Source organism: Marmota monax, unplaced genomic scaffold (assembly GCF_021218885.2).
Source record: "Marmota monax isolate L192 unplaced genomic scaffold, Marmota_monax_Labrador192_F-V1.1 WCK01_AAM20220418_F8-fsc00120, whole genome shotgun sequence".
Taxonomy (NCBI): Eukaryota; Metazoa; Chordata; class Mammalia; order Rodentia; family Sciuridae; genus Marmota; species Marmota monax.
The window spans coordinates 4,990,231-5,017,675 of NW_026694424.1; the positions used below are offsets into that span (position 1 = coordinate 4,990,231).

Genomic DNA, 27,445 nt, shown 5'->3' on the forward strand with positions numbered 1-27,445 from the left:
AAAGACTTCCTATACTGCTCAGCTCTAAAACTTATTCCCAGCTTCAAATTTTGGAATTATTCTATTCCCTAAGGTACATAAAATATTCAGGATACCACTGTGTATCAGTTGCCATCATAATTAGTAGGCACATTTCTCTGAAGCTGCTGTAAAATTCTGTGCAAAGAGAATGTCAGCTAGGCCATCATGTGATAAGTGAATGAGAGGATTAATGCTGTGTCATCTCTGTAATGAGTGAAAAGCACGCCTAGAACTTCATAGAAGAGCAGAAACATGAACCAAAAAGCTGCAACTGTTCTAAGAACCACCAACAGGTAGAAATAGAACAGCAAGGTTACACTCATCTAAATAAACAAGCAAAAAAACTTACTTACATCCATACACTCCCGAAGGTCTCTTACATAAGCCTTTTCGGTTTGAATTAGCTCAGCCATTATGAACCTTAAACAGAGTTAAGACAGCGAATATTTCAGTCCACATTCAGGATGCAGGCTTACTTTACCATTTACTTTTATAAAGATCTTGAAGGATCTAAAAGTATTAAGTCCAAAGTAATAGGTTTTGGAGAAGCAATTCAAGAACAGATAGAACAAGAGTATCCAGCCACTAATTCAAAGGGAAAATAAGGATTTTTGAAAACATTTTATTGAGGTACCTACACAGGCCAGGAATTCTCAACTTGGCACTACTGACATCTGGACTCTGTGTTATAGGCTGGAGGACCCACAGAGATGCCAGCTGCACTCCTCCCTCCGTCCTCTCTGTGCAATACTAGAATCTCTCCTCACTGGCTTAATGTCTGGGGTGGGAGGGGGCTCATCAGGAATAAGAACCACTGAGAAGAGCTCCTTTTGTCCTTATTCATATATAGTACAGTCTACTAACTGGCAACTTTCAAACATCTACCTTTGTGTTATTAGTGTCCACTCATTAATGACAGGCAACATGATACTGTGTCTGAACCAGGTGACAAGGGGACTGCGGGCACTCCACAGTCTGTGTTGCAATAACTAAGCACACTTGAGCAATGAGGAGTCTCAAGAGCTGCTTGACTACAAACCACACAGAGAATCCTGCTTGTGCAAAAGACATTTCCTTCACTTTTTCAGTGAATCATGGTAGATCCTTAAAGAATGGCTTACTCTTTCCTGCGGGCAGACTTCCGTTTTTCTTCATTGAGTTCATGAGCAGCATCTCGAAGCTTCACCTCTGACCCAGGGATACTGGCTGGGATGATATCAAGCTGAAGACTTTTACTCTGTGAATGAGAGTCAATGAAGCCAGTTAATTAAATCAGCAAAGAGGACACTGGGAAGAAGACTATGAGTTGTTCTATTTGTACAAAGCCATTCACCGATTTGTTGGAATCTGAAGAAATCCCCAGAGCTTTCTCCAAAGAGGTCCTGTATTTCTCCATCCGCAGAGAGAAATCTCTGTACCTCTTATCCACTGCAGTGACACATTTTTTTATTTCTGCCGCATGGGCATGCCCTTTTTCACAAAAGCCATCAGCCAGCTGTATCAATAGCTTCACTCTCTCTTTGGTTTGCTGCAAAAAACAACACGGAAGTATTGTGAAGCAAATGAATCCAACTGCCAGAAGCCCCAAACACAGTGACAGTCTGGACCTGCCTACACTTGAGGCTCACAAGAGAAAACAGCTGGTGGCAAAAGCTTAGAGGCAAGCCCAGAGCCATCCAACCTATCTCCTGAGTGAATGGCATTTTTATGACCTCAAAGAAAGAACCCTAGACCGACAACCGTCAACAATGTCTTCATGTAGTAGATACTCAGTAAAATCTGCAGAATCAATGAATGAATGAATGAATGTTCACTCAGGATGTTCTATTTACAATTATCCTACTCTTTTTTTTGAACACTGTTCATATTTGTTACAAAGCAGCTGTGCAAAGACAATTCCTTGCTTTACACAATTATTCTCCAAATGACTTTCTGGTTTTCCTAAAAGAAGTAAATTATTCTCCAAATGACTTTCTGGTAAATGTGCACATTTACTTCTTTTCCTAAAAGAAGCAAATGTGCACTGTGGAGGTCCCCAACCCCCAGTAGGTGCATAGCACCTCCACAGTGCACATTTACTTCTTTTCTAATGCTTAGGAGATAAGAAAGAAAATTCACTATTCAGGTAATTATCTTCAAAGAGGTTATTTTAAATTTCGTTCCTAGTTGAGAACTCTCACACAAAGAAAGTTGTTTCATTTTATATGTACACAGAAAAGAATTTTGACTAAGCTATGTACAACTTTATTACTCTGCATAAAGTTAAGGAAAACCATAAAACAATAGTTGTATTGTTATAAGCAGATTTATGAAGGACTTAAACTATCCCCATTTTACAGGTGAGGAAACTGAGGTTCAGCAGTTAAAGCAATCTGTCCAGCAGGCAGTGTGTCTCAATCCTGAACCTCTACCACTTCAGCCTCCCAGACACACTCCCCACCAAGCGGAGACTCAGGAAAAGGTTCAGTTATTTCACCAGGTCTCACTGGCAACCAGAGCCCAGAGCCTTCCAGCACTGGGAGTGCTTTACTATTGGGATCAGCCCTCTGTGATGAAAGTGCTTTTGCTCGGATCTTCCCTGTTTGCTCTTTGTCCTTAGACTTTGCTTATATTTGTGGATTGCCCTTTGAAAATTTTTAAATATATTTGTATAGATGAATTTATCAATCTTTTCTTATACGAGTTTTGCGTCACGTAGACAAATTTCCCCTATATGAGGATTTTTTTTTCCTTTAAAAATTCTGTTATTTCTTCTAGTACTTTTATGCTTTCATTGCTGATACTTCAAACTTCTGGTATTTATCTTGGTATCAAGGTGAGAGATGAATCAACTTAATTTCTTTCTGGAGGGCTACCCTACACCACTAAAAAATATTCCATGTCAAAGTAAACTATTACAAGGGTTTTCATCCTTCCTCTATTTGTCAAATCTAGAGATTTTTACAAAGGTAGATTTTTACTTACAAAGTATATAAATATTACAACCAAACAACTTCTTAAGTCCTCATACACAGACAGCTTTGTTCATCACATTCTTTGGTGGTCAGAGCCTAGAAAGGGTGCATAGTCAACTGTTGCAGACACTTTGTAACCAGGCAAAGCATTTGGCATTGGGACACTGCTGATCAGGACCAAGGGACGTTGTGTAGGAAGAAGACAGCAGAGCTCTGAATGACTTCGAAAGACAGGGGGTTTCAAAGCTCACTGTGCACACAGATGGCACCGTGAACTGTGCAACATGCTCCTCTCTGGGCCTAGAGTCGTCATCACTGTTTGCAGGGAGGACAGAGATCAGCTCTCAAGTAACCCATAGGATCTGGAAGCAGGTGGTGCATACATACTGGGAGAGATTACCACATTAAGAGTCAAGAAGGAATCTAGCCAAGTCTTAGTAGGACAGTGATGAGAAAATTTCGTTTGGTCTTATAGCTTTATGCCATTAGCACCAAAAATGTTTTAGTAGTAATTACTGTCACAACTGGCCTGGGAGCCTATCCTGCCAAAGTTAAGAGCTCTCTGCAGAACAAAAGGAAATGTGGCTTCCTAGAAGACACCAAGACCATAAGCAAGAAGAGAGAAGATGCATTTCATCAAGAAAAACCAAATGACGGGCTGGGGATGTGGCTCAAGCGGTAGCGCGCTCGCCTGGCATGCGTGCGGCCCGGGTTCGATCCTCAGCACCACATACAAACAAAGATGTTGTGTCCGCCGAAAACTAAAAAATAAATATTAAAAATTCTCTCTCTCTCTCTCTCCCTCCCTCCCTCTCTCACTCTATCTTAAAAAAAAAAAAAAAAAAAAAACCAAATGACACCTCCCAGCACCAAAGCAAGGGCACTGAGATTCAGAGAAAGGCAGCAAGGAACCAATGGAAAAGCTGCTATGGAAAGACAAGCAGGAGTGTTTTTCCAAAATCTCCCAGTTCCTCCCAGCTTAACTAATTCAATATGCCCAATAAAATAAACAGTTCTATGTATGTGAGAAACAGAAAAATCAGATGTCACCTACAGTTTTAGACCTTCCTTATAAGATACAATGTTGAGAGCCACAGCCAAAGGGGCCCCAGCAAACTTCCAGCTGCCAGCAAACTTCCAGCTGCTGGCTGATGATTGGCTCACAGCAGCCCCAGCAACATCTAGCTGATTGGCTCCTCGGCCCCAGCAACATCTAGCTGATTGGCTCCTCTGCGGTGATGCTCATTGGGCTGTTTCCCTGCCCTTTCAGACCACGGAGCTGCTCATTGGGGGACTTTTTTGGCTCCGCCCACGTGACCCAGCCAATCGGCCTCAAGAGCAGGAGGATTGTGGGAGGTGGGGAGAAGCTTGTGTGGGAGAGAGAGGCTTGTGGAAAGCCGGTGGTGGCAGTTGAGGCTCTGAGGGTTTTTCCTGAGAGACTATTTTGTTTGTCGTGTGTGGTTCTAAAAATAAAGTTAGTTTCTTTTGACAAGTGGCTCCTGATTGTGCCCAGCCAGACTGCGGCATTTGGTGGCTCGCACGGGGAGCGACTGAGGGTGTTTTGCATTTACTATCCCTGCACTGAATCATGAAGGTCCTGATCAGAGATATGAATGGAAAGTACTCCCTCAAGGGATGGCTAACAGCCCAACTATGTGTCAAATTTATGTTAACAAAGTAATCCAGCCACTTAGAAATCAAAATCCTGAACTACAAATATTTCACTATATGGATGATGTATTATTAGCACACAAAGATAAAAACACATTGCTAGAATGTTATGCCACACTTACAAACTTATTAAAAAATTATAATCTAGAGATAGCAATAGATAAAGTACAATTAAATTTTCCAATTAATTATTTAGGAGTTCTATTATCCTCAACCATGGTCCGTCCACCAAAAATTCAAATACGAGTAGATCAACTCAAATCACTTAATGACTTTCAAAAGTTATTAGGAGACATAAATTGGATAAGGCCTTATTTAGGTATACCAACAGGAGAGTTGGGACCTTTATTTGATATCCTACAAGGTCCATCAGATCCAAATTCACCCCGAATGTTAACGCCTGAAGCAAGAAAGGCATTAAAAATCATTGAAACATATATGGAAAATATGCATTTGGATAGAATTGATATAAGTTTGCCTTTATTATTTATTGTACTACCAACAAAAAATATTCCTACAGGAGTATTTTGGCAAGAAGGTCCATTATTATGGATACATTTATCTTATTCTCCTAACACTATTCTTACTAGGTATCCTGAGGCTGTAGGACAATTAATACTCAAAGGAATAAAAGCAGCAAAGGGAGTGTTTGGAATTTCTCCCAATAAAATTATTACTCCATATACTATGAATCAAATTGATGAGTTAGCTAATGAGTTAAATACTTGGGCAATAATCATGTGTAAATCTAATGTTTCATTTGATAACCACTTACCATCTAATCCTTTATTGTCTTTTTGGTCATTGCATCCTGTAATTTTTCCAAAAATGACAAGAAAAACACCTATCATGAATGCTCCAAATATATTCACTGATGGGTCAAATAATGGTACAGCAGCAGTAGTTACCCCTGATCAAACTTTTACATTTTTAGTACCCAAACAATCAGCTCAAAAGGTAGAGCTTAATGCAGTTTTACAAGCTTTTGTGATGTTTAAAGATTCTGTATTTAATTTATTTTCTGATAGTCAGTATGTAGTTAATGCTATAGTATCTCTTGAAGATGCTGGTAGGATTTCCCCTTCTTCTACTGTTTTCTCTTTGCTTTCCACTATACAAAGTCTAATCTGGGACAGAAAAGATCCATTCTTTATAGGACATATCAGGGCACATACAGGATTGCCTGGAGCCCTTAGTTTGGGCAATGATTTAGCAGATAAAACTACACATGACATACATATTTTCTCTACACTAGAAGAAGCTATAAATTTTCATAAAAAGTTCCATGTCAATGCTAATACTTTACAAAAGCGTTTTAAAATAACTAAGGAACAAGCTAGACAAATAATAAAACAATGTCAAAATTGTGTGACCTTTTTACCACAAGTTAATCTTGGAGTCAATCCTAGAGGATTGATACCTAACCATATTTGGCAGATGGACGTCACACACTTGCCAGAATTTGGAAAATTAAAATATTTGCATGTTACAGTTGATACTTCTTCTGGATTTTTGATGGGCTCCCTTCATGCCGGAGAAAAAACTAAAGATGTTATAGCTCATTGCTTACAAAATTTTGCCACTGTGGGTGTTCCAAAACAGTTAAAAACAGATAATGCCCCTGGTTATACTTCTACCTCTTTTAAACAATTTTGCTCAACATTTGGCATTACTCATATAACAGGAATCCCATACAATCCACAGGGACAAGGCATAGTTGAAAGAGCTCATCAAACTATTAAAATGTACTTATTAAAGCAAAAAGAAGGAATTGGGAAGGGGTATATATTCCCCAAAGATAAACTTAAAATAACCCTTTTTACTCTAAACTTTTTAAATTTGGATTCATCAGGACTTAGTGCTGCGGAAAGGCATATGTGTCCAAAAAATGTACATAAGCCCAAGGTACTTTGGAAGGATATTCTAACAGGACAATGGAAAGGTCCTGACCCAGTAATTGTCTGGAGTCGGGGGTCTGTTTGTGTGTTTCCACAAGGAGAACAGCAGCGGATTTGGATTCCAGAGAGATTAACCAAGGTCCTGACCCAGTGATTGTCTGGAGTCGGGGGTCTGTTTATGTGTTTCCACAGGGAGAACAGCAGCCGATTTGGATTCCAGAAAGATTAACTAAAGCGATTTCTACAGACCAAAAAGAAGATGATTTGGCTCAAATCCATAACAACTGATATCCAAAACTCCAGTTTGGCTATTCTTACATCTGCAACAGAACCAGGATGCTTTTTTCAATATCTATTTTATTATTGCCCTTTGCCATATCATGAAGTTCTATTTTGTTTTTTGAGCTCATACAGACCTAGGTTAATGTTTTGCTGATCAGTTCTATTTTTTGACTATAGAGTTTTTAAACATTGCAATGGAGATTTCACCTGTAAAAAGTTATAAGGCCTTTACTATAATGTTATGTGTTGTATGTATTATATTATGTGTGCACACTTGTGTTTTGTGTTATATGTTTGAATGTACATATGTCCATATATCATATATGATGAGCGCTCATGATAAAATGGATCCAAATATTTTTTTTCACGTGATTTATATGGTTTAATTTAAATTGGGTAAACAACTGTTGAGGATTGTTTTAATATGTAAACAAAAAAGAAGGTTAACAGATCTGTTTGTTTACTTTCACCTTTCCTTTTCATTATATTTAATAATTCTCTTAAAGATAATGTAAATTGTTAAGAAAATTGTTTTCTTTTAGTGCCTTCTGTAGTGTTACATAATTTTTTCTTTAGCCATTATTGCCAGAATTCCTATCTTCATCCCAGTGCCGGTGAAGACAATGTAAATTGTTAAGAAAATTGTTTTCTTTTAGTGCCTTCTGGAATGTTACATAATTTTTTCTTTAGCCATTATTGCCAGAATTCCTATCTTCATCCCAGTGCTGGTGAAGTCAAAGATAAAACCAATCTACAGCTTCTACAATAGCCATCACTGAACTGCTTGCAGAACTTGCCTGGACACATTGTGAGCTCACCTGTATGCATTGTGAACTATCTGTTGGTGCAGCGACTTGTGGTAGTGTTGGGGTATTTTTGCTGATGATGTCACCGGTGGTACAATTTTTCAAAGGAGCCCTCAATTGGCTTAATGTCATGGCATTTTGCATCCTCCTCTACTAGTGATGGTCTAAAATTTGGGGGCCAACAGAGGTGAGGCAAAGAACCTCACCCCCCCACAGGTGCAAAGGCCTATCCACAAGTATGGCTGTATGCTGGACCGGTAGTCAGTGACGGGTATGATCCATTTGCAGTGGTACCAACCTAAGACAGGAGGCTGACGCCTAGAAGTCAGTTCATCTGATGACGGGTAAGGACCATATGTTGAATTGGACTGCCTAACAGGCACGGTCCCTAAGCCACATGCTTGTTGTTTAAACAGAGAGGGGGAGATGTTGAGAGCCACAGCCAAAGGGGCCCCAGCAAACTTCCAGCTGCCAGCAAACTTCCAGCTGCTGGCTGATGATTGGCTCACAGCAGCCCCAGCAACATCTAGCTGATTGGCTCCTCGGCCCCAGCAACATCTAGCTGATTGGCTCCTCTGCGGTGATGCTCATTGGGCTGTTTCCCTGCCCTTTCAGACCACGGAGCTGCTCATTGGGGGACTTTTTTGGCTCCGCCCACGTGACCCAGCCAATCAGCCTCAAGAGCAGGAGGATTGTGGGAGGTGGGGAGAAGCTTCTGTGGGAGAGAGAGGCTTGTGGAAAGCCGGTGGTGGCAGTTGAGGCTCTGAGGGTTTTTCCTGAGAGACTATTTTGTTTGTCGTGTGTGGTTCTAAAAATAAAGTTAGTTTCTTTTGACAAGTGGCTCCTGATTGTGCCCAGCCAGACTGCGGCAATACAAGAATAAAAAAGATGCCTATTACTGCCTAAACTTCAATAACCACACCCTGAACTCAAGGAAAAGGGACATTTAGGAATAAAGAAAAAATTCCTTTACACAGGCTCCACTGGAGAAACACCGTTGCCAGAACACAGGACATCAGAATGCATGCTCCATTGTGTTCCATGTGTGTGGCCTCCAGAGTCCTCAGTGAGCAGGCCACCTCACTGTAATGGCCTCCAGAGTGCAGTAGAAGCGCAAAGAGCAAATCCCAAATCTACCTCTGTGTGCTCCATCAGGCATTTTATTAATAATTTTATAATCCAAGCATAGTCAAAGAAGCAAATATAGATCTTATAGTACACAGAGAAACTATGATTTTTATATCTAAATACTAACAAAACCAAACAGCATATAGCCCATGTGTGGTGTATCGAGAGGAAGGAAAAGCCACACTCCTCACCTGCAGACACTGTGGGTCAGCTCTCCTGAGCTCTACGCTCTGTGCATCTCTAGGAGCAGCCTCCCATGCTTCTGCGAGTCCCACCTGCCACAATGCCCACAGCGCCCCCACCCAGTGCCAGGTCTTCTCACCACGCAGGGAGGGTGGTCTCTCTGCAGCCCTACTAGACTGTGATCTTCCAGGACAGGAATCAGGGATTCCCAGAGCCCAGTACCCTCAGGATCTGAAGGGAAATAAACTTACAGTTTGGGGAACCAGGAGCAGAGCACAGCAAAGAATAGCAGGAGGAGCCAGAAATGGTTACAGAAAGCATAAAAATGTATAAATAAACATAATACAAAGTAGCAGTTGTCACTCTACATGATTTACAAATTCCTCTTGGGTAAATTTCCAAAGTCTGGTTAGGGTCACCCAAAATAGTGGTTCATGCTACTCATAGGAATACTTCTTTTTAATCAAAATATATTGTTTGGCTTGATTATTTATATTCCATTCACAAATCTGAAATTATTGTCAGCTTGTTCCAATAACTCAAAGTCTATCATCAAAATTAAAGACAGTTCTGAAAATATTTCAAAGAATATACATTTAATAACTATGAAAAACAAAAAGAGAAATGCTACAGGTTGAGGTGGCAACTCTGAAGAGTCTCAAAACTATTCTGAGGCAGGGCTGGGATTGGAGCTCAGTGGTAGAACACTTGCCTGGTACATGGGAGGCACTGGGTTTGAGCCTCAGCACCACATAAAAAAATAGGTATTATGTCCATCTGCAACTAAAACAACAACAACAAAACAAACAGACAAATAAAAGAGGGAATTAGCTTGTGCAGACATTTGCATTGGAGAAACAACTGATCAGTGGGTGGGTTCTTAGGTTATTTTCTTAAAGATATAATTTCACTGAACCCTTTAATTCTATTTTGACTTAAAGCGACAAGGCCTCCAGTCTTATAAACCTGAAAATAACTTGCAAAAGAGACACTGATATAAACTCTGCCAACCACAAAACATAGACAACTTCTGGACAGAGGGTAAGTGATACTACTGTAACTCTTTCCACCAACTGAAGACAGGGAAAAATATCCACAGAGTACATAAAAGTCAAACTGGTACCATCAAAGAGTATTTCATGAAAATAGCCAGCACCTGGAAAATAACTGGCAAAGAATTCAAGAGAGAAAAAAGAAGGCATAACAGAAAGAATGAAGACAAAAAGGAGGAGAGAGAAGGAGGCAATCGCAGAAATGAGTGGGGCAAAAGGACATGGATGAATAAAGAGGGTGATGAGGGGACCTCTGAGAGAGGAGCATGACAAGGAGCACAGGCATCTCCTGACTGTGTGTGACGACCCTGCTGGTACCTCTGCTCCCCCATTTCACAAGGCATTTCTAAATGATGCCGTTGAGAAACACCTCATTTCCCTGATGCATCTGTTCTTGTTTACTCTGGAAAGACCCAGGCAGACTTCCAGGATCCTGCACAAAAGTCCACTCCCACTGAATTTACCTTCGCAGTTATCTGAAACTCCTCGTGTTCTTTCAGAAGCTCCTGGGTGTGTTGTATGCTGGACCCTGTTGAGGTATGTGTGGAAAGGTAGAACTCCCCGTTGTCATGAATCCATTCTAAAGCCTAGAGAGGGAAGAAATAGAAAAATGTTCATGAGCTAAAAGTCCATTAGGAAAATGCAAGTTTTTGAGCACCTCAAATACACAAAACAATGCTGGCACACATCAAGAAACCTTCCTTGCAGAGACTCATTTCTGAAATGAGTGTCTTAATTCCAAAGTTAAAAAAAAAGGGGGGGGGCATTGGAGAAAGTGTAATTCACTTATGTAGCAAGATAGTAAAATATTCCAGAGTTTCTTATAACTATGACCCTAAAGGCATACAAACAGTACAATAAAATAAATCATAGCCAAGACTCTTTTTCAAGAATATAGAGAAGGTGTAGGTAAAGGGTGGTCTGAAAGCCTCACAGTGCCAAATGTCCAGATGTTTATACACCTATATCTGTAGAATCCTACAGGGAGCTTTGATTACAAGAAGGAAAGGAAAGCAGGTGCATATTTCCTGCCGTCCATATACACCTTTTGGCTTTTCTTCCTATTCCTATGTTTGCTGTACCCACTTAATTTGCTTTTTGCAGTTCTCCTGCAGAGGGTCCCTCTACATTGTGCATAAACATGGTGACCAGGGAGATACTGGTGGGATTAACCTTTCTGGCAGTAGGACAGACACGATGACACCAGACACAAGGGGCCAGTGAGGTTCAGAGTGCAGTGGAATGAGAATTCTGTCATATACTCTCTTGTGGTTTTTTTTCTTCTATTTTTTTGTATCCAAAATGAAATCAGTAACTTAAATGTACACATCAAAAAGCCAATATTAAGGAAAAGAAGCATTTTTAAAAAGTAGAAAAGTGGGCTGGGGATGTGGCTCAAGCAGTAACGCGCTTGCCTGTCATGCGAGGGGCACTGGGTTCGATCCTCAGCACCACATAAAAAAAAATAAATAAATAAAGATGTTGTGTCCACCGAAAACTAAAAAATAAATATTAAAAAATTCTCTCTCTCTTAAAAAAAAAAGTAGAAAAGTTTCCACCTGCCCTTGGCAATCTCTGAATCATTCTCTGTAATCTGCTTGTCTTGGAACAGAAACGCTGCTGTTTCCACCAGATACATCATTGCATTTGTGGCATTTTCACAGCACAAAATGAAAAGGAAACCTGGACCTATACAGCCCTTCAGTTTCCTGACTGGGAGCTGACTTTTGTCATGTTTAAGTATGGCTGTCCCATCTCTGAAACAAGGTTAACACTGATATGAACAAGGGCCACTTTCATCAGTTTCTCCATTTATATAACAAACTTTCCCCAAGTACACACTGTAAAGCCAGAAGCCATGAGGCCCCAGGAATAAGAGCAGCCTGAACTCTATCCTGTTGCTTGGGAAGGAAGGCACAGATGGAAAGAAATTCACAAAAGATGGCTGCAATGACAAAGAGTAAGATGACCTTGTCAGAGGGGATCAGAGGAGGTGGAACCTCATTTGGGACCTGGGAGCTTAGGACAGCAAAGGGATCAGCATGTCACAGCTGTGAGCAGGGCCAACTCAGCCTGCTGTAAGACAAGATGGCAGGACAGGCTGGAAAGGAAACTGGAGTAGGTGGGGTATTGAAGGTCATAAGTAGGTGGGATTTTCTTCTGAAAGTAAATGTGTCTACTTTGTGAACAAAGGTTTGGAGTGGAGAGCCAGAAGACATGACTGAGGTTCCACTAGGATGAAGGGGTGAAGAGGGAAAGGCAGGACAGAGACATCTGGAAGACTGGCAACCCCTGAACCCAAATGAGAGAAGGTGGGAAGACAAGGGAAAGACAGGAATCAAGAGTAACACTGCTTGTCATTCCTGGCAAGATGAGCAGGGACACAGACACAAGAAACACAAGTGCAGTCTTGTTTCTGGTGAGACCAAATGGACACACGCCACGGAGGTACCTGGGATGCATACATCTGGAGAGCAGAAATGGAGACCACAGTTGGGAGATACCCCAGATAAAAAGGTGAGAAGAGAGGAAAGAGAGGCAGTCACAGGGCAAACTGAGCCCTGAGAAAGCCTGCCTTCAGAGGTGGAGATAAGAGAGGAGGATCAGGAATAGGGTTCCAGGAAACCTGAGGGAAGGCATGCCAGAGGCAGCACCAGGGAAGCCCCAGGTTACTGCACCACATTCCTCCTAGGCCGCGTGCCTCCCTCAGTGTGCTACCCTGAAAACTGCAAATAAGTGAGGGTCCTCAAGGCATGGTCTGCTATGACCAGTTGACATTTGCCTGAGTGCTGTGATTCAAGTGCAGAGCAGAACTCTAGGAGAGCCACAGTGCTGCTGGGTCACCACCTGTTAACACTAGGAACTTATCTTTCTCTGCCAAGAGAATTATCTACAATTTTGCTTTTCTATAGCTAAATGATAACTTGTTTTGCAACAAAGAGAGAAAAAAGATATGTAAGAAAAAAATAAGAAAGCTTCTCTAGTTAGAAACCAAAGCAGGCCTCCCATAATTCTGAAATATGATCAAATGATCTTTAAATAAAATGAAGAAAATGAAATATGACATAAAATATCACAGCTTGCCTCCTCACTGTTGGGATATGACTCCAACACCTGGTGATATCAGCTGAGATGAGAGAAAGCCATCAGGGTGCCAGATCCATGACCCATGGACCCCAACATATCAATCTGAGGGAACTGGGCAGTTCTGGGTACAGGTCACCCCTGTGAGACCAACACACAGAATAGGATGAAATCAGTTCCCTAAGTGGAAAATCCATGCCAAGGAAAAATTAATTTCCCTTGGGCTATGAAGACTTCCTGGAATTCTTGCTTGTGGCAGGCACATGTTTCTGTGAATAGTTTCAGGGGCATCCCAGGTCTAAGTCACAGTTGAGAATTGGGTTGTCAATGACCAGCAGCATCAGGGCCTCTGTGACTCCAAACTCATTTACATGGAGGACATGAGATGCCACACAATGAGCACTCAGCCTGGGCCTGTTCACATGCAAGTATTGGAGGAATATGCCTTCTGTCCCGTGCCTACCTCCCAAAGCAATTCTGAATAAACAGTACAAGGATTCTTATGCTACATGAAGGCCAAAGAGAAGTGACTGGAATGTTAACATATAAGATAGGGGTAAAGAAATTTTATCCTAAAACGAGCTTCCATGACTGATGATCTCAGCAGAAGCACTTTAATCCCACAGTGACTGTGAAAGGGGAGTACTCTGAATGTTAGCCTTGATGTTTCTGCCTTAACCAAAAGCATGAATCTTTTTTGACTATACTGAATTGTTACAAATTATGTCCTATTTCCTATTTAGTTTCAGCTTGACTTGTCAAAAACATAAAACCTCGTCTTAAAAATGTAAATACAGCAATATAAAAAAGAATCCTACCCATTGCATTTACGTAAGTACACAATCAAGATACCACGATGCTTTTTTTTTTTTGAAGGGGTACTAAGGATTAAACTCAGGGATGCTCTTCCACTGAGCTATACACCCAGCTCCCCGTCCCCATCCTTTTAAAATTTGAGACAGGTTCTAAGTTGTCCACACCAGTCTTGAACTTGCAATTCTCCTGCCTCAGCCTCCCGAGCCTCTAGGGTTATAGACATACACCACTATACCCAGCTTCCACAATGCTTTTTAAATAATAAACATGATGATTTTTTTTTTGCGCTTGGCTATTATAAATGTGAGGTACAGCACTAAAGGAAAGCTGAACGGCTAGCCCACTTGTTGAGGGTCAAAAATACTGAGTGACTCACTTTTACCAGGCTATGGGGTTTGATTTTATAACAAATTTAATTAAAAGGCAAGACTGTCTGGGGCATTAAAAAGTGATTTTTCAGGATGCCTGCAATGACAAAAATCTGCCTGAGGATGGAAGCATGGAGGCGGGCAGGCGGCAGTGGTGGAGGGCCAGGTGTACACTGACCTGCTTGGCACTTCGCTCAAAGACCACGTACTGCTGGCACTGGTCCAGCCGTCTCTTCCTCATGGTCCAATAATGCAGTACCCTGTTCTCCCGTTGGAAGAGTTCATTCAAGATATCTAAGCGAAAAAAAGAAAAAAGATGCACGTTGGTGCTTGAGTTCTATTAAGACCCCTATCTAATCCTCTTTTTTTTTAAGACTACCATGCAATGCCACAGCAAATCAGAGTGTCAAGGAACCAGTTTTATTGTCCAAGGTTCTCAATAAACACACCAACCAGACTCTCTATTCACTCTTTCACTGTGATTTATTATCTTATAAAAGAGAGCAGTTAGAAACTTAAAAAAATCAGTTCACAATACTCCAGCTAACTGGATTAGCAGGATATTCAATTTTTATCCTCCACTGGGACAATTCTCTGATAGCTGGAAAAGTATCAGCATTAGGTATTTTGTTCAGAACTACTAGAGCCTTCTGCAGAAGGCATTTAGTACATGGTAGAGGTCGTATATCAAAATGGTGGAACACTAGAAGAAAACAAAAGTGCTTTTGTTTGTTTGCCATTATTATTATTATTAATTTTTTTTAATGTTTATTTTTTAGTTTTTGGCAGACACTACATCTTTGTTTGTATGTGGTGCTGAGGATCGAACCCGGGCTGCACACGTGCCAGGCGAGCGCGCTAATGCTTGAGCCACATCCCCAGCCCCATTATTATTATTTTTAAACATAAACTCTTAGAAGGAGGAAGGACATGAAGTAGGGAACTAGGGAAGCAGAGAAACATGAATCTATAAATGCAAAAAATTCTTGATGCATAAAAACTAAAAATGTCATAATCAAATATTAATCACCATTAAAATATTACAAAATAATAGTTTTCCCAGGAAAAACTACTGGGAATATATAAAACACAGACCTAATTTATTTAATCAATTCAATAGGAAAAAAAGATGAACAACCCATAAAAAATGAGCAAAGCATATAAATATTGGGTTCACAATTCTTCAGGGAGCTCTGGATGAAATCTAGGGCCTTGCACATGCTAAGTACATATCTACCACTGAGTTACACTGAGCTACACCCCTAGCCCTGAAGTTTACAATTTTAAATTAAATATGCAAATACCTGTTCAACTTTACTCAAAGAAAAAGATCATTTTCCACTGTTTTCCTGGCAAATCCTGAGATTATCCAGTGTAGGAAAGGACAGAAAAAGCAGGTACTCATTATTCTATATTACTAAGGGGAAAAAACTGAGTATGACCCTCACAGAGGACAATGTAGCAACAGGCAATGACACTGAAAATGTGTATACCTTCTCACCAGGAATTATCTTTCAGGTACATGGTGCTCATGTGAATGATCACAATTATCTGCACCAAGGTGTACAAACACCAAGGAGCTGATGGGACACTGAAGCAGGGCAACAAAGTGTGAACAGGGGGCAAGTTACATCAGTTACATCAATGTTGCACCCAACATCCAAAAACAGAGAGTAGATCTCTAAATTCTGATATGGAAAGGTGAATAAGTTGGAATATTAATGGGAATATCAGGTTACAGAGAAAAACAGTTTCATTTTTGCAAAAAAAAAATAGACAGGTGAGTGAATATACATAAGTTTGTATTTCTCTATAAACAAACCTATGCACAGACATAATATACAAAAAGGTTCTGATAGTGATTACCACTGGCAAAGAAATCATATCATTTATATATACCTTTGTACGCTTTTAAAATCTTTTGCTTTATTCTAGAAAATACTTTTAAGAAAAAAATTGCCCAAGACAGAAATTATAAATCAAATAAATAGTACCTAGAATACAGTTTCATTATATTGGACATCCTTAAAAAGAGTAAGTTTCCTCAAATAAGAATAAGTTCTTCTTGCTGTGTTGCTTTGGGCCTCGCTAAGCTGCTAATGCTGGCTTTGAACTTGCAATCCTCCTGCCTCAACTTCCCGATCCGCTGTGATTACAGGTGTGTGCCACCTGCACCTGGCATATATCAATCTTCACACTTCAGCTCACATTTTCCCAGATCTTTTCCAATGTGATTACACTTAAATGTACAAACGGTTTTGTAGATTTTTTTCTACTCAAATGGTATTAAATTACATAAATATTTCACAATTTGCTTTGATTAATTATGTCTTAGGAATATAAAATTGGTAACATTTTATAGAAATATAGTCAACAGCAATAAATATGCTCAATGATGCATTTGCTGATTATATTCGTCAACTTATTCAATATACTCTCAGCCTGCAGATTTCCTTAATGATTAGTGAAAGTCCTGGATGGAGAGGTTGCTTCCTGTGCACTCACTTTTCACTTGCTGCTCTGGAGCCTTGATGTGTGTCACCATTCCTGGCATGTTCACACTGTTCCTGTGTAGGTATTTCAGGAAGACGTCTGCATTCCTCCTAGCAAGCGTGCAAGCCTAATAATGAAGAGCAACGTGTGTTAATTTGACTTACATAAATGTGTACTTGAGAAGACAGGGATGATAATATCATATGGCTCGGCTCTAATGTATGTCTAACTTTTCATTTGACCAACTTGTCATTTAAAAATGAGTGGGTTAAATCCTATTTCAATTTTTAAAAAATCTCTTTCACAGCTCTTTTTCTGAAAACCTAAGATGCTATATTAAGAGCTGTCCAATGGAGAAGTACACAGGTTAGGGGACTGAGCACAGCCACTGAACTACAGCAGGAGAGGAAGTGAAGCCACTCTCTGCTGAGCCTTGATTTTACAGCATCATAAACTTGATTGCACACTTAGAAGAAACTCTGAATTACAGGGCCCAGTTGAAGTGTACCTGGGTTTCTGTAAATCCCTCTGGAGGGAGCATACAGGCACTCTTTTACAACTCCTCAATCCAATTGTAGATGAAAGCATCCACAAACATATGTAAATAGAAGAGTATGGCCAGATTAAGCACTTGGTTTTAGTTTGCCAATTACTTGAACCATTCAGTTTTGGGATTGTTTGTTATGTGCTGTTATTGTACAAATAAATAAATGATATTATACATTTGGGTAGCAGGACAGATCATGTAAGTAATTTCATTAATGTATAATAGATCTTTGGTATCCATGAGAGTCTAGCTCAGGGACACCAAAATTCACAAATGCTTAAGTCCTTTATAACAACTGACTTAAAATTATTTTCCTTTTGTAATTTTACTTGAATATCTTTCTTAATATTTTAGCTAAGTAGTCATTTTTCTTTTCTGTCAAATGGATTCTGGAGCAAGGAAGGCAAATTGACTATAATTCAAAATATATTCACACAGTGATTGACATGTTGTAAAATTTAAATAGCAGTGACAAGCTGGGGTCAGGGTCTTTAAGGTCTTATTTGACACAGTTACAATTAACAACTGGAGAAACTATAGTTTTCCCATTCTGGCTGGCTTAAAAGAAAAGCACTGGTAGAAGCCCAAAATGAATTGCCAAATATAATTTTCAAAGAGTCAAAATTTATTTTTCCAGACTAAACAATATCTGTCAGGTAATCCCCTTCAGTTATAAAACAAAAATTATCAAATGCAATAGGAGATGGCCTTTGAGGGTCAGAATGCTGAAGCAATGAGAAAAACCTAACTTAATGAGGTGACAAGGAAAAGTAAACACCCCACCTATTTCTAACAGGTCCAACTGGTGGTAGCAAACAGAATCCCAGAATTTGTTTTTTAAGTATCTTAAGAATGCAACACAGAAGAAGCATTAGTTCTAAATATTTAAAAACATTTGACCAGTTCTAAAAATTTAACTGTTTCAAGGTACATCTGTGATTTTTGTGTGATCAAATATGACATACATAAAAATGTGACATTTGTGAAAGTCCTCGTCTAAAGCTTCTCAGAGAGAGAACATCTAGTCTGTCTGGATGTGACCACTCCTCTTGCAGGGAGAGTTCCCCGAGTGGCTGGCCCTCTAAGCGTCACGGGTTCATGCTGTTCCACCTGTGCTTTCATGTGTCTAATGAGGCACAACCTGTAGTCCTAGAGAAGCTAAGTGTCCAACAGAAGATTGCTGTAAGTATTACATTTCACCCAATCAATCAATCAATCAACTGACCAACCAATCACTTTCTCTCTGTCTCCAGACTCATTTGGAGAAAGTTTCAATTGGCATCACTGCACCTCAGAAAAGCCTCATGGAACTTTGATACAGAGCTCCAGAATTATTTAGTATTGTGACTTCCAACCAATCCTCCAATCCTTGGCCAAACAGGTTTCTAGTTATTTCCCCATGAAAACCAATAAGACATATAATATCACTGATGTGTTACTCCATTCACTATCTGCACAATCAAGAGCTGTGAGGGTGTGGGGATTTCCCTCGGAAAATGCAGGCTGTGCCTACAGAAGTATCTACAGTATCACTCTGTCAGTCAGGACGTTCTCTCTTGTTTTCAGTGGGTCCTCTGGATCCGTGTACACTTTTGGCAACTAGCAAAGCCAGCTCCATACCTTTAGGAAAGCCTCCTTTTGTTCAAGGTGCTTGCTGATCATCGGGGTGACATGGTCTGTCTCAGAATTGGGGCCCAGCTTGTCAGCTCCACCACACCAGTCTTCCTCTCTCTTGTATTCCTGCTCTAGGCTCTCTAGGACACTGCAGACCTGTGAGGGAAGAAGATTCCTGGCTCAAAGAAACCTATCTTCTCAGCTACTTTCCAACCCATTGTTCTTTGATATCCAAGGTGCAAGAAAAATTTCAATTATACAATATGCCTTTTCTCTGCTTAACTTAGAACTGAGTGGTTCAATACTAACAGACATGTTAATGATGACTGATCTATCTCATAAAGTTAACCCAAAATAAAATGTCAGCTGGAAGCCCAGAGAATGAACCTTCTCTCCTGACCTGCTCTGAAGTTTTGTAGAAGGCAACAGAGGCATTGACAAGCTTGAGGCGATCTTCCATTTTGAGCATGAGCTGCTGCCAGTGTGAGGCCACCTTCTCAGCACAGTCCCGGATCATGTCCATGTCATAGTGATTGGCCTGCAGCATGGCCTCAGCCTTCTGCTGCACCTGCAGTGCACTCTGGTGCGTTTTCTTGAGAAAAGGAAGACAAAGAAAGGCTTGTTTAGCACAAGTATCACATACTGACTAGAAGGAACTGGGACGCTCTTCATGATGGTACATAATCTGCTCCAGGTAATACTCACTAGGACTCTTCTCAAAGCATGGCGCACAGTTAAGTAAAAAGGTTTATGCTTAGCTACAACTGCATTTTTATTTAATTCATCTAATGAAGGATGAAGTACATGGGTCTCAACTGTGGGGTTTCTCAGAGAAATACCAGGAAAGACCCTGATAGCCAATATTCTAAAAAAGCTGTTGAAATATTTCAAGTTTATTATTCCTATTGGTTCTTCTTATAATAGCTGCTGGAGGCAATGAACACGTGGAGGAAATGTGGCCAGGATGAATGCTTTTCATTCTCGTTTTCAGCTTAAGCTTTGGACTCCGGTGAAAAATTTGGAAAGGACAAGCAGTTTTAAAAAGAAAACAAAAAATTAAAGAAAAGCTAAGGGCACAACAACTATATTCTTTGGAGGTCTATTCCATGTAATAAATCTAATAACCACATAGTAAATCCAGTGACAGTCTTGTTCTATGTTCTCACCAGGTCTGTAAGGGCTGAGGTCAGGGTCGCTATGTGGGAGAATTAGAATGCTGGGTGGGGAGAACTGTCAGGGCAGCATAGGGTTCTCTATGGATGCAGATAAAAGAGAAAAGAAAGTAAAATGTTGTATTTCACCCCAAATAGTGGAAACGATTCCATAAAAATTTGTATATGACAATCTCATCCTTCACCCAGTAACTTAACACTGGTAAAATAATTACCAGAAATCACTTCACACAGTAGTTTTACAGTTTTCAAAAGCTGCTTGAAGTTGGAGACACAGGAAGAAGTGTTATGTCCACTGGCACTGTGTGGTTCAAAATAAATTAATCTATGGGAGTCATTAGTGGTGACTTTGGTGGCTTTCTTCTCTTGCTGGCAATATGTATATTACAGCAGGAAATAAGTTTTCTAGCATCAAATTCTTTTTTCCCTTGACTTTGAGACCACCAATCACAACTATTACCTATGAGTCCCCACAATATAGTCCTAAGGACAATCAGTGCACTTACTGAGAGTGAAGGGGAGTGCACCCAGACTGGCCGAGGCTTTTGCTACAGCCTAGCACAAACTGACCCTTTTGTCCTTTGCTGAGATGAATAATGCTGCTTTTAAGCAGAAGCTTGAGGAGTTTTATTGTTAGCATTATTTACTGATAAGTAAGTTCATGATTTATACCAGATCTTGGTGAAACCCAAAGCTCTCTGCTTTGCTGGTCACATCGCAAGATTGTACCAGCAAGACCAGCAAGGCATTAAAAAACTCAGCCAAGACTAATTTGGGTTCCCTGGTTCCAAGGCATTCCTGATCAGAGAAAGTGCATCCTGCAAAGGACACAGAAGCTGCTTGGTGTGTGGACCCTCACTGAAAGGTCACCTGGCTGGGATTTGTAACCTCACTTCTCTGCAGCTGGTGTTCCATCTGAGGTAACCAACAGTAGATTTATAAGCATTCTCATTTCTTTACCATTTGAGCCCTGGGCGGTTCCATAGTCAGTACCATGTTAGGAGTTAGAGGCTGGTCCCATGTTGAGAAAGACTCACCACACAGACAGGGCACCTCCTCACCTCGATAGCATGCTGGAACTGCTCATGCTCTCTCTGCAGCTGCTCTGCCTCCTGCAGTGAGCTGGCTGTGATCAGCCCGGCATTTAACATAGACTCTCCATTGCGTATCCACCCCAGCACCTGAAACATGACACAGGGTTACTACAAGTGGTGGACTTTCCAGTGCATCCTGCAGACCACAGGGAGCAGATCCAAGTCTACAAAGTGGTCAAGAGGTTCTTGGCAGGGATGAAGTTCTGGTTGTTTTTAATATCCTACTGGCATAGCCCAACAGCCTTCATTGGCACCTGATCCCAAGAGCTACAACTTTATTATTTTTAATACAGAATGGTGGAGAGACAGTGTGTTGCATGAGAACAAAAGTCAGCATAGTTTGAGGAGCTGGTGCAGTGGTGCAAGTGATTTGGGAGGTGAGGGCAGGAAAATCACAAGTTCAAGGCTAGCCTCAGCAGCTTAGTGAGACCCTGTCTCAAAACGAAAATTAAAAGGGATGGGGATGTGGCTCAGTGGTAAAGCATCCCTGGGTTCATTACCCAGCATCCCACCAAAATTTAAAAAAAAAAAAAAAACAGTTTGAGGACCACATATTAGAAATCTTACGGACACAAAGAATCCCGATGATCAAAAGAAGTATTTTCATTCCCTTTCAGGTTCTTTCATTCCTAATGAACACACAAAATTGGCAAACTGCTTGATAAGGGGAAATGATTTATTTCACTAATCTATTTTCCAACTTAATGTTAGTGCTAATAAGTGGCACAACAACCGAAGTGTGATCTAGGTTGTACTACCAGGCTCAGGCTCAAACCGTGAACTTCTCAAGTTCACATACAAACAAGATAGAAAGCTAGTTCTGACAGCAGAAGCCACAGAAACTGTGGAAAATCATTCTGGATAGTTATTTGGGGCAGAGACTCCTCGTTACCTACACAATAACAATTCTGCTCTTATTTAAACAAACAAAACAAAATCCCCACAGATTTTGGGAGAACATTAAAAATAAACAAATGAACAAAACCACTTCTCACCTCCTGTCCCAGATTACTTACAGCTATGACAAAACCAAATCAATGAGACCAAAGCAGCAGCATCTGGGAGAGTTCGTAAAAATATTTTCTAGTGCAGGTGCCACCTCCTGTTATACTTCCCCATTCCTGGTGCTTGGGGTGTTGAGGTGATGGCCATTTGGCAACCATAAGGGAAAGGCCACCTATCATCAAAATCTCAGCCTAATGTATCGTATGGTCACTGAATGAACATTAGAAATCTACTCTCTGCTGGGAAAAAATATGGTGAGGGGAGGGGAGAAATGCTTTGTGATTTGTTTTGTTTTCTACAGTGCTAGGGATGAAACCAAGGGCTTATTCAGGCTTGGCAAGCACTCTATTACTGAACTACATATCCAACCCCAGGAAAATACCTTTTTAAAGGCACTCTTAATTTCTCTTACAAACAAAGGTAATTGCTAAGGCATATACTAGTTTGTTTCTTAAATAAATGTGTGTGTGTATGTGTGTGTGTGTGTGTGTGTGTGTTTGGTAAAAACAAACACTTAATAAGCGGGTCACAATACTTTGCTTCAAATACCCACACTAATAGTGGCACACAGACCAATGAGCACTTTGGAGCAGTTCCAAGGAGACAGAACATGTGCCCCAGTGTGAGTGCCACCTGTTTCTTCCCCACATTCTGCTCATGGACAGAGGCATCAGGTGTCCTCCTCCAATCAAACCAGAACACCACAGCCTCATTTCCCCTTCACTGAGCTTTTTATCAGCAGACTCCCTTTGTCCATGGGATAAAATGCAAAATCCATGAATGGGGACACCCACTGGCATTTGGTTTGAAGCAATTCCATGTGTCCTGTTTTCATTTTGTGCCACGCCACCCAGGATGTGGAATTATAGCATCCTGATAATCCAAGAAATGTCCTATCCCTACACAGACTGTGATCCTGTCCAGACTGATAACTATATTTTGAGGGAGTGGCAAATACTGTTATTTAGCTTAGGAAGCAATGTGCTCAGAGTTCCAAGCAAGAGAGAACCAATAACAAAACAATCATGTGGATGTTACCCTCAAGTGCTATAGCTGCTGGGCAGAAAAGCCATTTCTACTACAGAATAGAGAGCTGTGTGGGACAATGGCTCCAGTTTCACAATTAGATATTATATTGGTGTATTATCTTATATGTTAAGGCAGTGTGTTCTAATGAGGAGCACATTAACAGGCCAGAATTCCCAGGTTGTCTGTCTGTGTTGTCAAGGGTCCCAGGCAGCCTCATCTTGGCACAACTCATCCTTTGCTCACCTGTTTCACTTCTGCCTGTAGATGGCGCAGTTGCACGCACTGCTCCAGGTGCTTCCGGTGCTGTTCTGCAGCTAAATCCAACTCCTGCTGCTTTTCATGAAGAAACTCCAACAGGTCCTGGACTCGAGTTGCCATATCTACATCTCTATCACAAAGCAGCTCCACGCCTGTGGACATTGAAGGGAGAGCCTAGAACTCAACTAGCATTTCAACTTTCTGTTCCCGTTAGATGGCACAATCTGCTCTGTAATGACCTGCCTGCTGGAGCCAGACCGCTGTGCTGGTGGGCAGGCTGAAGAAGGGTCCAACCCAGTAGAGGGAGTCTCCCAGCATGCTGGTTATCTGAGAACATAGAGGTGATCAAACTAAACCTATTTCCTACATCGTACACAGTGGCCATGCAGCATCCTTTGCGAATGTGTGAACTTCGATTTCTGTAGTTGTCCTCAATATACACAGTTTTAAGAATTTACTTTTTGTTTGTGCAAAACAAATAATATTGTATACAGGATTGTTGCCAAGTAAGTTCCTAATATAAGAGTTACATTTTTGAGCTTATAGTGACATCTGCTGGCAAAATATAAACTAAGAAAAAAATAAAAATGTGAAAATATTTTCTTATGGTTTGCATTTCATTCACAGATAAACACATCATTTTGTAACACTAAAGTACACGCTTCTTGAAATAACACATGAGAATACTATTCAGGTTAAGTTTCCTAACCATATGGTTGAATGTGACTATAATATGTGAAATAAAAAAGCAAAGCATTTCCTTTTAAAGATCAGACTATTGATAATAGCCATATAACAGGGATACAGAATTTGCAGACACTGCATTGAAATAAATTAAATTTCCATGGTGATAAAAAGAAACCACAATTGGTATAGGATGGAATAAGTCTTCTTACCAGAGGCCTGGACTTCATTGACATACTGCAGAAGATCCTGCCCTTGGTGAATGACATCAAAAGTCAAGTTATTCATGGTCAAGGCCTTGTCTGCATGGTGCTGGAGGCGCTGTTCTGCAATTGTGAGATCTTCTGTGTCAAAGTCATTCATTTGTTGAGAAAGCTCATCATTCCAAGACTCAAGGTCTGAGATGATCTAAAAGAGAAAAGCATTTATTTAAGACTGAGACTTAAAAATATAAATATGTGCTATCACATCTCACTATATCAAAAGTAAAAGCTGTTAAATAGATAAGTTCTGTGATATATAGATGATGCCTCAATGAAGCTGTTTTTTTTTTTAAGAAAATTAAAAATAAATAAATGATCGTAAAGTCAACTGAAGGGGCTCCCACACTGGCCAATGGTGGAACAATTAGTTGTTCAAAAAGAAAATTACCACAGTTGAATTAAAAAAAAATATTAAATACACAAAATTTCATTAATGCCTAGTATAGTTTAAAGAAAAAGAGCTACAAAGCATCCCCCTAAATAATAATAATAAATGAAACATTGTTGAGGGGGTCATTTAAAAATGGAGGATCAGGACCCACTGCCTGAATTGCAGACCAGTCCAGCATCCCTGAAGAAACAAGACAAATATGACATGCTTTCTCATGGGAGACCTGTGATGTGACACCTCCGCAGTGTACTTGCACAAAACAGAACCAGAGTTTAACCAGGCCTTTGTATCTGATGTCTAAGTTTAGAGGAAATACCAGGGAAAGGAAACAATTTAACTTAAAAGAAGTCAAGCAAGGAAAAAAAAAAAGAATGTGGGACCTTGGTTCCTTTTACAACTGACCCATGGCAATCAAAAAGTCATGGAATGAAAAAAATAATAAAAAATTTACAAAATCCAGGAGGAGCACAGGAGAGTTGACTGTAGATTAAGAAACTAAGCATCAAATGCAGGAAATGATCCCTATGCCCCCTCCCTAACTGAGGCCCCTATGTAAATCTGAATATGTGCTGGGTATTAGAAGATGGTAAGAAATGACTGCTCAGTGGGCAAGATGTTTAGTGCGTCGTGGGAGGGTGTAAGAATATAACCTTATTTTTAGAGATCCTTAAGAAAGTCTTGAGAGTAAACTGATAAGCAGGCAGACTTTCTCTGAAATACTTTAGAAAAAAGAAAAGAGGGACATTTAAAACAAGGGTGGTGAAATCTTGAATTTGGAGGACAGGCATTTAGTGTTTCACTATACTATCTTCTCTACTTTTGTACAGGTTTGAAAACCTTCATAATATGATTTTTTAAAAATTAAGACTAAAAATTATAAAATCCTCCAAAGAGGAAGAACATGTTGTGAAGGAGTATAATATTGGACATTTCAGTGGAGTAACAATGCCCATGGAATTAGGAAACTGTTATCAAATTGTTAACAATTTCTATTTATCCACATGAGTATTAACCAAATTAGTTTGAAACTTTGAGAAAGCAAAAGTTTACATAAAAATCTATGTAGGAGAGAACAGAGGCAATAAAAAGGGTTCTCAAAACTCTTACAGCACAACTCTTCCTAGTTTATTCTTTTATTACTGAAACATACACACAATACATTTACATTGTATTATTACATTGTACTCTTCTACAAAATTCATAATTCAAATAATGCCAAATTAGATATAAACTATGAAAAAAGTGAGAAAAAATATTCTTAAAAAGAAAAAACAAATCACCATAACTTTAATCTTTATGTCTACTCTAGGTGGGATTTTTCTTTCTTAATGTTTGTTTTCTGACCCTGGAAGGGGAAGAAGAGACTTAGGTATGGTGGGTGAGCCAGCCTCACAATAATGTCTCAGGGAGACCACATCAGGCTCCAAAAGCACTCAAGCAATGGATAATAAACAAAGATCAATGTGCTAAGCTAGCAGCATCTAAAAATCCTCACTGAGCACAAAGAAATTGCAAGGATGCTCATGATCAAAGGATCATCAGTAAAAGGTCCTGTCCCAGTGATGAACATTATAGCTTGTTAACCGCACAGCAAAGAAAAGAAACTGTGGCAACAACAAAACTCCAGAAAGAGGAAGTCAGGTTCTGAACACCGATTCTTTACAAAATAATTTTTAAAATGCTTCTCGGAATCTGTAGTTAGTCTACGTTTCTCTCCCTAAATTTACCCATAATTTTGACCGTCTTCATAACTGTCACAGGATGCTGTGTTTCTGATTTTGTTGTTCTTTTTAGATCAACAAAGCAGATCTTATTTGGAACATGTGCAGACTTAGAAACCAATATTCTAAAGAGGATTCCACAAATTTATTGAAAGCCTTAGTGCATTGTGAGATGCAGATGCTATCCTAGCCAAAGGACAGAAGCTAGGAAAGATTTTTTTAAATTAACCAAGTAAGAGAAGACTTTCTACCACAAAAGTAACTCTGTGCTTCTGAGAGCAGTTAGAAGAGAGGGATCTTTCCAGAAGATAGAAGAAGCACCAGCCATATCTCACTGATCACAGCTTCAAATTTCAGAATCATTAAAGAACATGGGGATTCTTAGGCCACGATCTCTGAAAAGCTTTTAAACCATTTCTGACAATGGCCTGAGACTTAACTGCAGGTTAATTTCCTCAGCTCAGGAATGCACTCACCCAGGGTGCTTTATCACTGGCTTTATCTAGGGAAAATGTCATTTTGTGGCTTCAGTGTGGGGAAAATATAGGTTTATATTTCCTAATTTGGTTCAGTGAAAGTGGAAATATAATAAAAAAGCCCCTTTTTTCCTTCTTTCAGGAAGCATTAATGCAAATGAAATCAAAATCTTTTTTTCAAATATCAAAATGTCTTAGAAGAAAAAAAATTAATACTTTTGATTGATTTGTGTTTGTTAACTGAAAAAATTCAATAAGCACGTAAGTTTCAAAGGAGCTAGAGAGGAAATGAAGCTTGCTCCATCTCTGCACACGGTGCCGCCACCTCTACCCAGGGCAGGCCAGGCTGTGTGTGGGCCTGTTGGGTGATGCCAGAGTGCCGCTTCTCTGCATGGTTTCCTGTCCACCTAGAGATTGAGACGTAGTAAGCTCTTG

General features: G+C 40.1%; 1 protein-coding gene across 2 annotated transcripts in view; it reads right to left on the reverse strand.

Moving 5' to 3' along the window:
* Positions 1–27,445, reverse strand: part of Trio (trio Rho guanine nucleotide exchange factor) — a 339,986-nt gene that overhangs the window by 108,564 nt on the left and 203,977 nt on the right. For both annotated transcript variants that reach the window (XM_058570740.1, XM_058570741.1), the window contains exons 14-24: positions 24,372–24,567; positions 23,461–23,627; positions 21,151–21,270; positions 19,318–19,509; positions 18,924–19,073; positions 16,769–16,883; positions 14,442–14,557; positions 10,460–10,582; positions 1,355–1,549; positions 1,143–1,258; positions 375–441 (exon numbers count right to left, since the gene is read on the reverse strand). In XM_058570740.1, the coding sequence (XP_058426723.1) occupies positions 375–441; positions 1,143–1,258; positions 1,355–1,549; positions 10,460–10,582; positions 14,442–14,557; positions 16,769–16,883; positions 18,924–19,073; positions 19,318–19,509; positions 21,151–21,270; positions 23,461–23,627; positions 24,372–24,567 (1,557 nt within the window). The remainder of the gene's footprint in view (positions 1–374; positions 442–1,142; positions 1,259–1,354; positions 1,550–10,459; positions 10,583–14,441; positions 14,558–16,768; positions 16,884–18,923; positions 19,074–19,317; positions 19,510–21,150; positions 21,271–23,460; positions 23,628–24,371; positions 24,568–27,445) is intronic.